Source organism: Meles meles, chromosome 1 (assembly GCF_922984935.1).
Source record: "Meles meles chromosome 1, mMelMel3.1 paternal haplotype, whole genome shotgun sequence".
Classification (NCBI taxonomy): domain Eukaryota; kingdom Metazoa; phylum Chordata; class Mammalia; order Carnivora; family Mustelidae; genus Meles; species Meles meles.
In genome coordinates, this window is record NC_060066.1 from 215,959,981 (window position 1) to 215,973,600 (window position 13,620).

The window sequence follows — 13,620 nt, forward strand, 5'->3', positions numbered from 1 at the left end:
TGGAGGCAGAAACCCCACAAAAGCCTACAGCAAGACAAGGGGACAAAGGGACAACCGACCCTCTGAACCTCTGCCCACAACAGACGGCATCAGGGTAAAGCATGGTCCCCCAGGAAAAAGGGGGTCCCAGATGACGCACGCGGGTCAGAGTCCACTCCAGCCTGAAGGAACGTTCTTGACGGCATCCCTTCCCAAGAGAACTCCAGCTTAAAGGAGCAAACCACGCCACACTAGGGGAGGGTCCACAGGCTGGAACCCCCTTCCTGGCCGGTGCACTTAAAAGCTGCAGTCACCCTCCAACAGGGCCACGAGACGCCAGGCCACCAGCGCTGCTGGCCGGGCCTTTGCTTTCAGAAACACTGCCCTGGGACCAGGGAGAAGTCTCCAGTGACACGAGGAAGACTTCCCACGTGAGGAATTCAGACAAACCCAGTCACCGGCACTCACGCCACAGCAGGCCCCTGGAGCACAACGACCCACGCGACAAGCCCCTCTAAGAACTCGGGTGTTTGGAAGGCAGGGGCTCGAGAAACACACACAGGCCCGGCTCTCCAATCCGAGAATTGGGACACCCCGCAGGACAGCAGTTCCAAGGACCCCGTTTCTGAAGCCCAAGCACTGCCCTGCGGTCGGCCCAAACGGGAAGCCCCTGGTGGCCCCGCAAGGAGCCCGGCCCCACGCAGCAGCCAAGCCGGCGGCAGCGATGTCCGCCTCTGACAGCAACCGGCCTGATTTAGTCCAAATACCGTGAGCAACAAGCCGGAGGGACAGGGACAGAGCCAAGGGGGCAGAGGAGCAGAGAAGTCTGCGAGTCCCCACCTCCTCACCACATGTCCCCCAGCAACAAAATGACACATCCCCACCCCCACCGACAGCGGACACCTGCACACCCTAGAAAAAAACAATATCGCCGTCACACCGCTTACTACAGTCCCCGTTTCACACGCAAGGACACGGAGACACAGAGAGGTTAAGCCACCGGCGCGAGGTCACGCAGCCAGCAGAGGCGCGAGGAGGCTACCAGAGCAGCCCCATGGGGTTCCACAGCTGGACTGCCCCACTGCGGGACATGGAGGACAGCAACTTGTGGGGAAGGGGCTCAGAGGGGGCTCAGAGGCGGCTCCCCGGCACCCTGGAGGCCCCTCCCGGCCCCGGCGGCGGTGGAGTGCCGACCGAGTCTCTGGCTGGCAGGAGCTCCGGGAGGCCCTTCAGCCCCACAGCCTGGAACACACTCCAGCTCCCGTGGCCTCAACAGAACCCAAGGCCCCAGGGGAACCGTGTCCCCTACAAAGAGAATTCTAGCACATTCTTTGTTCCCTGCTGTCCTCATCCTTGGTGAGTCAAAATATTAAACCTACCAAACAACTGAAAAAATTCCAAAACCGATTCCACAAATAAGCTGTCGAAGGCCAGTGGAAGGAGCAATCAGGGACCGGCAGGGCTTTGGGGGGACGCGACGGGGCGGGGGGTCTCCCCAAGCAGCTCCTCCCGATGCAAGTCGGCTCCGGGCAGCTGGGGGTCCCCTCCCACCCTGAGCTCCACCCGCCTCACTCGGGGCCCTCGGCACGCACACGGACGAGCACGCGGCTGTGCCAGGACATTTAAAGGGGACGCACCCCGTGACTCCCAACTGCGTGGTCACAGAGCCAAGGCAGCAGGCAGAGCCCCAAGCACAGGCTGAGCCGAGAAGCTGGCGAGCGGGGCGCCCGCGGGGCGGCAGAGCCCCCCAGCGCTCCAGGAAGCCCGGCGCCGGGCGCCCGGTCCGGCTCCCCAGCTCCAGGACGGTGGGCTGGCACTGTGGCCTGGGGACCCCACCCACTTAGGATAAGCAGCTCTTCCTATCCGCGGGGAAATTCCTGTTTCATCCGTGAAGGAGCTTTAGGGCAGTATCAGGGAAAGCACGGAAGAAAGGCCGCCCCGAGCAGCTCCCGGGTAGGCCGGCCCGGACACTGGCGCCCGCCTTGGCTCCCGGGGCCGCACGGGGCACGGTCCCGCTGCTCCCCACGCAGCGCCCGGGGCCTGGCGCTCAGGCTGCGCCTTCCCTGAGCCCGGGAACGCCACGCCCAGAACCCCGGCCGGCTACGAGAGACCCCAGCCCGGGGCTGCGGCTGTGACAAAGGGCCAGCCCCTGGGAGCTGGAGAGACCACAGCACACCCCCCTCGTGCCCCCCGACTCAGACACCGACACCGACACGGACACAGCCTGCCAGACAAGGGCCCCTGCCGCGGCGCGGCCACTAAGTGCAGTCTGAGCCCCCTGCCAGGCCACAGTGGCCGCGGAAGGTACGGGCACCCCAAACGGAAAAGCCCGTGGATCGCGGAGGGCGCCCATCCCGCCACCCATCACCAAGTCATCCGAAATCAAACGCTTGGGCCCTTCCTGCCAGCATCCCCCCGCTCAGACCCGCCCCTCCAACCCTGCCCCACGGTCTGTGGCCGGCGGCCACCGGGGCGGCGCCAGAGCTGCGGGCAGGAGCGCCGCGGAAGGCGTGTGCACGCACACACGCAGCCCCTCCCGGCACAGGCAACAGGCCCCTCCATCCCCAGCCCCCTCTCCGCTCACCGAGACGCTGACACTGCGCTGGAGGGGCGCCCGGAGAAAACCGGGCGGGAGCATCTATTCACAGATTCAGAAAAAAAGTTTGATGCAGGAGCTGAATTAATGAGGCCTGCTCAGAACAGCTGAGCCAGGGCGGCATTCTGCCTGCGCCGCTAACAAGCCCGGGGGCTTCAAAAAAAGTCACAAACGCTTGGGGAGGGGAGGACACCGCGACGCTCGGCGAGGACCGCCAGCGAGGGGTCTCGGCACCCGGTGGCCCAGGAGCTACCCAGCCAGCTACCCAGCCAGGTCACAGGTCCTCCGCCCGGCAAACAGGAGAGCCCGGGCCCCTGGCCCTCCCCCGGCCCGCAGCGTCTCAGAGAGAGGGGGACGTGGAAACGGGCGTGTCCAAAACAAACCGCAGGCCAGGAGCTACTCCTCCTCAGGGCCCCAGGTGCCCGCTGACCAGGCCTCAAGCCCAGGGCCAAGCAGCCCCGGCCCCCACACGGTGCGGGGGGGGACACGCTCTGGGACTCCCACCCTGGCAGGCCCGAGAAACACAGCTGCAGCCGCTGAGTCGCGGCCCCCGCCCCTGTGGCCTGGACACCTGGCCTCGTCTCTGACTCTGACTCCCAGGCCTTCAGGGCGCAGACAGGCCCCATCGGGCCCCGTCCTGTCTGCTGAGGACCCGCGGCAGGCGCCCCTCTGCCTGTGGGCGGGGGCGGGGGGCCTCGGTCTGCACACCCCCTCACAGCCCCCGAGGAAGGCCTAGGCCTGCGGCTGCAGCCTGGATCTGACCGCCCAGGACTTGGAGCGAGAGCGCTGCAGCCTGCCCTCCCCAGCCCACCCGGGCAGCGGCCGCGGCCTCGGGAAGGCTTCTCCCGCCAGCAAGCGAGGCCCCCCACGCCACGCCGGCTGGCTCATCGCAGGGGTCGAGCCGGAGGACCTTCCCGCAGGACTGTCGAGGGGGTGCCGACCCTACCCTGCATTTCCTCAAGACAAACCCAAAGGCTGAGAAAAACCCCGAACCGCACAGACCGAGTCCCCGGCCCAAGAGGGCCCCCCACCCCCGGCTTCCAGGCCCTGGGACCCAGCGCCCCGGTGTCCTCCCACCCCCACAGCCGGCAGGGACACTCACCCGGGGCACCCGCCGCTTGTACTTGTTGCCATAGTCAAACTTCTCCTTCACGTCGTCCAGGCAGCGGCCAAGGCGCGCCTGCTCCTCCTTGCCCGTGTAGTCCTGGCTCAGCAGGATGTAGGCCCGCCAGTTGGCCGAGTCGAAGCCCCAGTGGCAGGTCCGGTTCTCCAGCGCCTTGTGCGAGTGCACCACGAACTTGTGCGGCGGGTACATGAGGCGGCAGTCGAGGCACTGGATGCAGGCGGCGCTGGGGCTGCTGTAGAGCTCGGGCACCAGCAGCCCCTTGCACTTGCCGAAACACTCGTGGTACACGCGCACGCTGCGCTCGCTGAGCTCCAGGCCCAGCGCCAGGCTGGCGGCCAGCTCCTTCTTGCAGGGCGGCGGGTAGGCGCCACCGTAGAGCAGCGCGTTGCACAGGCGCTCGGCGTCCGTCTTGGTGATGAGCCCGCACGAGGGCGCCGAGAAGGGCAGGATGCCCATGACTTTGAGGATCTCCAGCTGGTCCGCCGTGCAGCGCGAGCAATAGATGTGCAGCTCGTCGCACACCGAGTTGATCTGCTGCAGCGAGAAGTCGCGCAGCACCGAGTTGAGGATCTGCGGCAGGCACAGGCGCTTCTCGCCGCCCACCACGAAGCACGAGATGGTCTCGCCCTCCAGCACGGTCTCGCAGCGCTCGGTGGAGCGGTCGGACGGCATGAAGAAGGGCCCGGGCAGCACCGGCGGCGGCGGCTGGATGGCTGGCAGGTGCAGCACGGGCGGCGGCTCCGCGGCCGCGGGCACCGGCGCCGGCACGGCAGCCGCGCTGGCCTCCTTGGCGCTCTCCTTCTTGTAGGCCTCCTGCGCCCAGCGCGCCGAGAAAGCGGCCGGGCCGCCCAGCGAGCTCATAGAGCTCAGGTGGAACTGCTCCAGCGTCTTCTGCAGCCCCGGGTGCGGCTGGAAGCCGCCGCGGCCACCCGCCGCCGCCTCCATGGTGCGCTCCGGCTCCCCGGGCCGCTCCCGCTCCCGCGCACCCGGGCCCCCGCGGCCCCCGCCGCCGCCCCGCGCGCCCCGGCGGCGCCCCCGGCCCCGGCCCCGGCCCCCCCCCCGCCGCCGGCTCCCGCCCGATCACGGCCGCGGCCTCGGCCTCGCCCGGGGGCGCGAAGGGGTAGGCGGGCGGGGCGAAGGGGTCCCGCCGCTGGAGCCCGCCGGCACCCGGGCCCGGCGCCACATCCACGCGCCCCGCGCCGCGCCCGCCGCCGCCGCCCGGGCCCCCCGCGCGCCCCCCGCGCGCCCCCCGGGCCCTAGGCGCGGGGCATGCCCCTGCGCGCGCCGCCAACGCCAACGCCAACGCTCGCGGGCCCGGGGCTCGCGGGGGGCGCGCGGGCAGGTGCCGGCGCCGCGAGGCGCGAATCGCCGCGGCGGCCGAGGCCGAGGGGCCCGGGAGGAGCGGGGGCGCGGGCGCGGGGCCCGCCGGGCCGTCCTCGCGCGGCGCGCCGCCGCCGCCCCGCTCCTCCCACCGCGCGGCGCCCGCCCGGCTCGTCCCGGCGGCGGTGGCCGGCCGCGTCGCGCCCGCCGCCGGCCGCCCCGGCCCGGCCCGCGCCCACCCCGCCGCCCGCGCCCGGCTCCGCGGCCCGCCCGCCCGCCTGCGCGCGCGCGGCTTCCGGGGCGGCGGGAGCGCCTGTGGCGGCGGCCCTCAGAGCGCGGCGGCGGCGGCGGCGGAGGCGCGGGGCTCGGCGCACATCCTCCCGGCGGCTCGCTCCGGCTCGGACTGAGCGCCGAGCGCTGAGCTCACGCCGCCGCCCCGCCCCGCGCCGCCCCGCCCCGCGCCGCCGCCCCGCCCCTCGCGCCGTCTGGAACCGCGCGTCCGCCTCAGCCGAGCGCCGGCCAGGAATGCGACCGCCTCCCGGCCTGGCTCTTCCAGGAACGCGCGCTCCCCCCGCGCCGCCACCACCCAGCCCGGGGCTCGGGCCGGCTCGGCCGCACTCGGGCCCGTCCGCCAGGGACTCGGCTCCGCTCGGCCCCGCCCGCCCCGGACTCGGCCCCGCTCGGCCCCCGCTCGGCCCCGCTCGGCCCCCGCTCGGCCCCCGCTCGGCCCCGCTCGGCCCCGCTCGGCCCCGCTCGGCCCCCGCTCGGCCCCGCTCGGCCCCGCTCGGCCCCCGCTCGGCCCCGCTCGGCCCCGCTCGGCCCCGCTCGGCTCCGCTCGGCTCCGCTCGGCCCCGCCCGCCGGAAGGACGCTCCGCGGGGGCAGCGGCGGCGCCCGGGGCCCCCCTTCCGGCCGAGGCCGCTTCCTGCGTGGCTGGGAAGGCGCCGGTTCCGCCGCCGCCACCGCCGCCACACGCGGCCCCCGCCACAACCGCAGACCCGCGGAGGGGCGGGCAGGACGGGGTGCCACGCCACGCGACCGCGGGGAACCCCGCACACGACGGGGACAGCCCTGGGCCCGACCCGGGTCCCGTCGAAGGACGGGGACGCCGAGGGGGTCCCTGCACGTTAGCATGGCCCCGGCCGAGGGGACCCCGCGCGGGCGCGCACACAATGCAGCGTGTCCCCGCGCCCCCGCACGTGCAGGCGCCGCAGCCCCCGCCCCTCCGAGCGCCCTGCCACCCCGTGCCCCGCGCCCTGGTCGCCGCGCGCCGCCGGCAGGGCCAGCAGCCGCAGGGCAGGACGGCCGGCTCCGCGGGGGCCAACCCCTCCCCGGGAGCGCCGGCCGGGGCCAAGCGGGGGGGAGTCCTGGGAACCTTGGGCAGGTGGCCTGACCCCTGACCCCGGCAGGACGGCCGCTTAGCGTCTGGAGGGCGTCTTCGGCAGAGCCCGGGGCGGGGACACACAACCGGCTGTGGGTCCTTCCAGGGACTGGGGTGTGCCCGGGGGAGGGAGAGGCCGCGAAGCGCAGGGTGGGAGAAGACGGGGGCCCCAGCGGAACTGGCTAGGTAGCCCCCAGGTGAGGCAGCGGCTTAGCGGGCTCGAGGGGGTGGGGACTGGACGTCCCAGAGGGTTCTGTGTGTGCTCCAGCCGAGCTGGGCCGTGGCACCTTCAGCCTGGGTGAGCTTCACCTGACTCCAGCCTGTCGCCCCCTGCTCCTGCCTCCCCAGTGGAGACTGAAGCTGCCCCCAGTCCAGAGCCCCTTGGGGGTGGCACCGGTTCTGAGGGGCTGACCTGTTATCTCTACAGGCCCATGATGCCCTGAGGTGCAGGCAGGTGTCTGGAGAGACCACGAGGACGGGCATCCACCCCGGCCCTGCATGGCCGCAGGCGCGGGGAGACACCCAGGAGGGGCTGGAGACTTGGTGCTGAGCTCCATCCGGAACCGACCACTCCCCTCTGTGAGCACGAGCCTTCCCCTCCACTCGCCTGTGCCCTAGGGCTGTCCCTCCCACCCTTCTCTCTGATCCCCCCAGGAACAGCCGCCCAACAAGAGGCATGTCCCTTGTGACATGAAACTCAGAAGGGGTATTTAAAAACCAAACAAAAGGGACTTTGTGCTTGTTTGGGGACATCATTCTCTTGGCCCACGTTTTAGGCCAAAAAAGTTCATTTATGTTGCACCCTGAGAGAGTCGGTTCCTTCTGTGTGGACTTGAATTCCACACAGCTCAGGCAACCTGTAATCCAAAGGAGATGGCTGGGGCACTGGGCAGGGTGCTGGAAACGGTTTCCAGCCAAGCGCAGAATTTCTCTCGCTCTGTTGGCCAAGCGGGCCCTCCCACAGGTGCCCTGAGCCCGTGGTCCTCTTGATGGGCAGTGCCTGAATCAAACGGGCCACTTCCCTCTACATCCTCTGGCTTTATAGGGGTCTAGGGACGAGTCCCACGAAGGCAGGGGGCATGTGATGGGGGACAGGTGAGCATCAAAGGGCCCTGGGAAGCAGGAAGGGACTGGATTGCCTCTGAAATGTTTCCTTCTCAGCGGACTTTGAGGCCTCCTCCCCAAGCGATGTTGGAGTCTCTGGAGCAGTGAAGCCCACCTCACAGGCTAGCCATGCCTAGACAGAGCCAGCCGGGCCCCCATCTTCTCTCTGGCCCAGTGCGGGGGGGCTCTCAACCCTGCTGTCCTTCCTCCAACCTCCAACCCACCTGTGCAGCTGGATGGTGGGGTGACTCACTCCTCCACTTCTCCCACTGCCAATGGCCAGACACCAGGCTGCCAAGTAGAAGGTCCGGGCCACAGGCACAGCCCCATTAGAGGGCAGGAACAGGGACCCACCACACATGTGCGCCACCACTACCCCCCCCCCCAGCTCTCTGGCTGATGATTGTGGGCAGCAGCTCATGTGTGTTCACATTTGTGGAGCTTGTACCCCTGCAGGCACAGAGACAAGTGCTGGCAGCAATGGGGTGGGGGAGAGCAAGTTCGACCCACATGGCTTCGGTCTCCTGCGGAAAGACTGGCAAGGGGAGGGCACGTCTGCTGGTAAAGGAATAAGGGCCCTCGGGTGCTGTGGAGACTTGAGGGGTCACAGGAGTCCAGTTTCTCGCTGTTAGAGATGGGCGTTACAGATACGGAGGGGGATAAATGAAGCGTGTGTGTTGAATTGGAATTAGCAATATCAGTGTGAACCCACATGTTTCAATATTTATAAACAAAGAGAAAAACTATACAGGTAAACGTGTTTGTACAAACATCCGTGTAATTCTTAGCTCTGTCTGGTGAGAAGGCCTGAGAGAACTGACACCCCAACAGCAGTGAGCACACAAGAACCTGCATCCTGGTTTCTAAACCCCATACCCCACGAGCGGGAACCAGAATTCTTCGGCATGATGGCTGGTCTCGGGGCTCAGGTGGGGAGAGTGCAGGACGATCCTGGGCTTTCCAGTGCCCAGAAGTACGGAAGGGCTCAAAGCATAACGGACATGTCAGAAGGACGTGTGCCGGCTCGAAGGGGCCCCCCCACTGGCAAATCAGAGGTCGTAATTACAGGCATGAGCTGTGATCATGGAATAAAATAGGAAACCACAAGTCCACGCATATTCAGATACTTATTAAAACAAATGGATTTGTAAGTTGAAAATTTGATGAGAAATAAGCTATTTGCCTAGTTTTCAAGTTCCTCACACAAGGTCCCCATTAATCACCAGGGGAAGAGGAGTGAGTTCCCACCGAGAGGCCGGCAGACACCACCGTAACCCAGCGGTCTAGGTGGGCACCATCACTCTGTTCGGAGGCGATCTTGCCTCACTGATGGGGACAGCAGACCACACACCCCTTCTGTGATTCTCCCGCCAAAGCAGCATAACCCGCATCTGGTCGGGCGAAAACTCAGACACCCACACGGAGAGGCTCTACAGAAAGAGGGCCCAGAACCTTTAAAGGGGTCAGGGTCTCAGCAGTCAGGGAAAGGCCAAGGAATGTTCTGGACCTTTGGAGACTAAAGTGATGATTCAGTAGGACATGTGGCCCTGGGCTGGTCTTGTTGCCGCAGAGGACGTTACCAGGACAACCGGGAAGTCCTGGATGTGGTCTAAGACCGGACGGCAGTGTCCCTGATTTGGACGAGGTGCTCTGGTTATGTCCGAGGACACCCTCGCTGTGGTGTGTGTTAGAGCAACGGGTCAGCAATGCCAGTGCTTCCGGACTGTGGGGGTGGGGCGGGGCTCCTGTGCTCGTTGTTCAACCTCTCTGTAAGTCTGAGATTGTTAGAAAACACAAAACGTATCTTTAAGAATGTTACAGGGAGGAAGCCTAAATTCTCTTTTCAGCCCGGCTTAGTTTGAGATGCCTGGCGGAGCAGGCTCTAGCCTGAGGCAGCTGGAAGTCTCACCACTGTGCCTGTGGGGTCGGGCCCGAGGGGACACCAAGAGCAGAGGCTCCAGCTTCAACCACGGGGGCAGAGGAGCTGGGCCCTTCCCACTGCAGCGCGCACGCCGGAGAACAGAGCGTGTATTTTAAATGTCCCGTGACAGTGCGCAGGGAAGGCAGCTCTGCGGAGCCGGACGCCCGAGCCATGGTGGTGAAGAGACTGGAGACCGAGCAGCCTACCCGAGGCTTGGGGCCGGCCTTACACCCCCTGTGGGCTAGGAGTGTAGGCCAGCGTGGGACAGAGTTGAGGTCCCAGGCCGTTTCTGAAATGGGAGTTGGAACCGTCATGACAGCAGTGAAGACGCAGGTGTCCCGTCTGTGACAGGGACTCCCGACTCTGCCCATCAGTCTAGAGGGAGAGTGCAGGGAGCCACCGGCCCAGACCAGGACAGGAAAGAGGGTGCCAGGAAAACTCAGAACCGATGGAATATAGGATGCACTCAACTAGATCGAAAACTGGTCCTGTCAGAAGATGGAGGAGGGATTAGCTATAAGCACAGAGAGAACTCAGCAGGCGAAAAATAAAAACAAATATTAACTCCAGAGAAAACAAAATATCTAAACAGAGTTCACTCCTTGGATCACCAGAGAAGAGGATTTACATAATTAAAATAGTGCAAACAAAATAACCAAAGTTATGAAATAGTTCACTTGGGAAGATGAAAGGAAAGAAAGCAGGTTGGGAGCAGAGGGGGCCGGTGAGAGCTCCCCCCGTGACACCCCAGAATGTCTAAAACTGGCTTAAAAAAAAGCAAGAGCACATAATTTTAAAATGTGGAGGAAACTCGGACAAGAAGTGGATGAAAGAATCGAGAGAGGCCGAGGCCAGGCTGTTGAACCCAGAGCCCAGAGCGGGACTCAGGGACCACTTACAGACCTGACGAAAGTGTCCTAACCTTTGGGGTTCTTTCTGTTCTTTTCATCTATGTATCTATGTATCTGCCTTTCTTTGCTAAGAATTAAAACATACAAACCAGAACTCTGAACTGAAAATAAATAACAAAGAAAAATGAACTCACATTCCCACCACGAAATTCACAGTTCAGGAGAGGATACCTTGAATACGTCATTGATTAAAGAAGGAATTAAAATGGGAATTACAAAATGTCTTAAAGCAAAATAATAACGGAAACGGCGCCAATCAAAATTCCCGGCTGCGGGGACATGGTGCTTAGACTTTCACAGACTCAGTTCCTGTATCAGAAAACCAGATCCTGGTTTTTGCCAAGTGAGGGAACTAGAGATATTTCTAATTTCTTCTTTGTGACAACCTGCGCCTCCTAGTTCTCCAAAGAAGCTGTTTTTGGCTTTGTTGACGTTCCCTTGTTGTGTCTCCTGGCCCATTCTGGCAAGGAAGGACCCCGCCCGCCCCGTTCCCCACCGGACGTTTTGTGGGGTCGGCCTCGTTGCGCATTGGTCCCACATGGCTGAGGGCGGGCATCTGCCTCCCCTGGGATGGTCAGGGGCGGGGGGCTGTGCAGGGTCACACATGGGTCCCAGCATCCAGCATGCACTCAAGACCTGCCTTGTGGGGGTCAGCCAAGGTAGCAGCTGGGAAGCTGAGCAGAGACCTGACCATGCCACGGGGGTCCCACTCCGGTTGCCACTGGGAAGGAGAAGGTGAGCTCCGAAAGCTGCTTTAGGGCTGACAGCCTCGCCCTGAGCCCCTAAATCCTGCTGGTCTCCCTCCGTGGGCAACACCCCCATGCACCTGTCCCCTGCCCAGGAGCTGCCCTCGTCTTCCTGGAGGTGGGAGGAGGGAAGAGCAGGGTACCCTTTCCCACGCCAAACGACTACCCTGGGGCTCCATGGCACGGCCAGCCTGGCAGCCCCCCGCCGTGGCAGGTTTGGCCTCAGCGGCTGGAGGAAGCTGCTGGGGCTCTTGAGAGACTGGGCAGTCCTGCCTGCGGCCCGGGTGGCTGCTCGCTCCCACCTCTGGGTCCACACCAGCCTGGGAGGGGGCCCGGCCCAGGCCCCAGGGCCCAGGTGGGAGGAACAGCTCAGCCAACACAGAGCACCCTGAGGTCGAGGAGCCAGAGCAGAAGGGACGCTGAGTGGGCATGAGGAAGGGGGACGGACACTCCCACCCCTGCCAGGGCTCCACGCTCAGGGGCCTGCTGACCTGGCTCTGGGCCTGTGTCCCCAGCTGGTGGGGCACTCCAGAGAGGACTCAGCCTGGAGGGGCGCACAGAGAGCCCGTGTGGGCGGTCTGCCCTGCGGGCCCGTCCCCGCCCCCAGGACCCCGTCCCCGCCCCCAGGACCCCGTCCCCCCAAGCACCTTGCGCTGCTCTGGAATGTGCACCTTGCCGGGCACGACCTGCCCGGGGCTCCGGCCGTGCCCCACCGATCACAGGGCAGTCGCCGCCCGCCCGCGGTCCCCGCCCCCTCCACGTCAACAGCGAGGGGTGAGGGCACAGCGCTGCAGGGCAGAGGGGACGCCAGGGCCAGGACATCACCCGTGTTCTTCAAGGCCCCCGCCCCGCTCTCTCTCTGTCCTGCAGACCTTGCTGAGAGCCACCCAGTGGGTGCGGAGACCCCGACGGGGCCAGAAGGGCCAGCTCTGATGCGCAGGACGCTTTCCTGCGGCGCCTTCTGAAGACAGTCGTCCCGGGGCGGAGCAGCCACACTGCTGGCGACGGCAGAAGGCCACGTGGTCAGAAGAAGTGGGATCTGGGTGCCGGGGGCTGCCTCCCGGCGCTGGGGGCGGGGGTGCTGCCGTCCCCCCGCACAAGGAGGCTCAGGGCGGCCCGGGAGCTGCCCAAGGCGCCAAGCGGTCCAGGGGTGGGAGCCTGCGGAGGGGCTGGACGGGTAGGCTGCGCTGAGCCGGCAGGGGCCGGTGGGCGCTCAAGGGCCGGACTCCAGTGGCCCCGGCGTCCGGAGAGGGCCAGCAGGGAGCCCTGCGTGCCGGCCCCTCCCTCCAGAGAGCGGCTCTACTTCCCAGCGGCTGGGGAGGCACGGGGTCCACCTTCCTCTGGTGCAGAGGGCATCGCGCCGCCTGGGCCCCCACAGCCACCAGTGACGTCCCCCCCGCACCGGACGCAGGCCCATCTTCCCTCCCTTGGGCCCGCGGCTCCTCCCGCTGCCCCCCTTCCTGTCCTTCCTGCCACACTTCCTGGGCTCCCAGTACTGACCTCAGCCCTGCCGTGTTCCCCACCGGGGCCCTGGAGCCTCCTCTTGCTGGTGCGCGCTGCTGGCCTGTCCCTGCCCTTGCCTGTCGGGGCTCCATCCCTCCAGCAGCGAGTGGCCAGTAGACAGACACTCCTTCAGTCTGGGTGAACTGACTGAGCCACGGACAGAGTCAGATGAGCTGAGCCACTTGTGTGGCCCAGTGACACCCCCCCCCGGGCTCCCTCTCAGCTGCCAGGCACTGCCCTCGTGACCCCCACGCCCTAGGAGCCACCCCAGCTCCACGGCAGGCGGCCCCTCCAGGCCTCGACAGAGTGACGGGGCTGGGTCTAGAGTCCGAGCCTCCTGTAGAGGACGTGGGGGCGCCGCGCACCCAAACGGGAGAGACCACGCGGTGGGGAGGGGCTGCGAGGGCTGAAGTGGGGAAGACGTCCTCAGAGCGGCGGCCTCCCATGACAGGAGGGCAGGGCAGGAGGGCGAGGCCAGAGTGCCCACTCCTCCAGGCCTCCCTGAGATGCTCCCGAGAGAATGTTAGGTGACTTACGGGGGGCCTGTCAGCACCTGGCTGGTGGGGGGAGCGGGGCCTGCCCCCCAGGCCTGGCCACTGTGCTCGCCCCTCCTGGGCCTCCTCCCACACCAGGGGACCCAGGGTCCAGGGCCCCTCTCTCCTGGAGCCAGGCCGCAGGCTCCTCTCCCTGAAAATTGCAAACTGCAAATCAGAGACACACTGGGTTCCCTGAGCAGGCCCCCTCCCGCCCTCCGGCCGTCATTCCTGGCAGGCCCGCGAGTGAGCTCACGCGTTACATAAGCCATGTGAGGCATTTCTTGGGGGAACGAGCTCCCCCTGCACGGGGCTCCATTTCCCTCTCCTGCTCCAGCCGCCAACCACCACCAGCCAAGGGGGTCTGGGCCTAAGAGGGGAGACTCCCATGTTCCCAGGGGCCCCTCGCCCTGTGCAGAGGGAGGGGCTGCCCAGCCCCTGTCCCAGCCGGCGCCCCTCTGAGAACGAGCGGGGCTTCTGCACAGAACAGACTGCGGGTCCT

At 66.1% G+C, this 13,620-nt stretch overlaps 1 protein-coding gene across 3 annotated transcripts in view; it reads right to left on the minus strand.

Annotated features, from left to right (window-relative positions):
- The window catches only part of SKI (SKI proto-oncogene), a 66,866-nt gene extending 61,949 nt beyond the window's left edge, over positions 1–4,917 (minus strand). Inside the window, exon 1 of one of the 3 annotated variants that reach the window (XM_046009969.1) lies at positions 3,678–4,917. In XM_046009969.1, the coding sequence (XP_045865925.1) occupies positions 3,678–4,646 (969 nt within the window). In that variant the 5' untranslated portion in view covers positions 4,647–4,917. The remainder of the gene's footprint in view (positions 1–3,677) is intronic. The other 2 variants (XM_046009953.1, XM_046009961.1) reach the window with 2 other exon arrangements.
- Between the last annotated feature and the right edge of the window lie 8,703 nt (positions 4,918–13,620).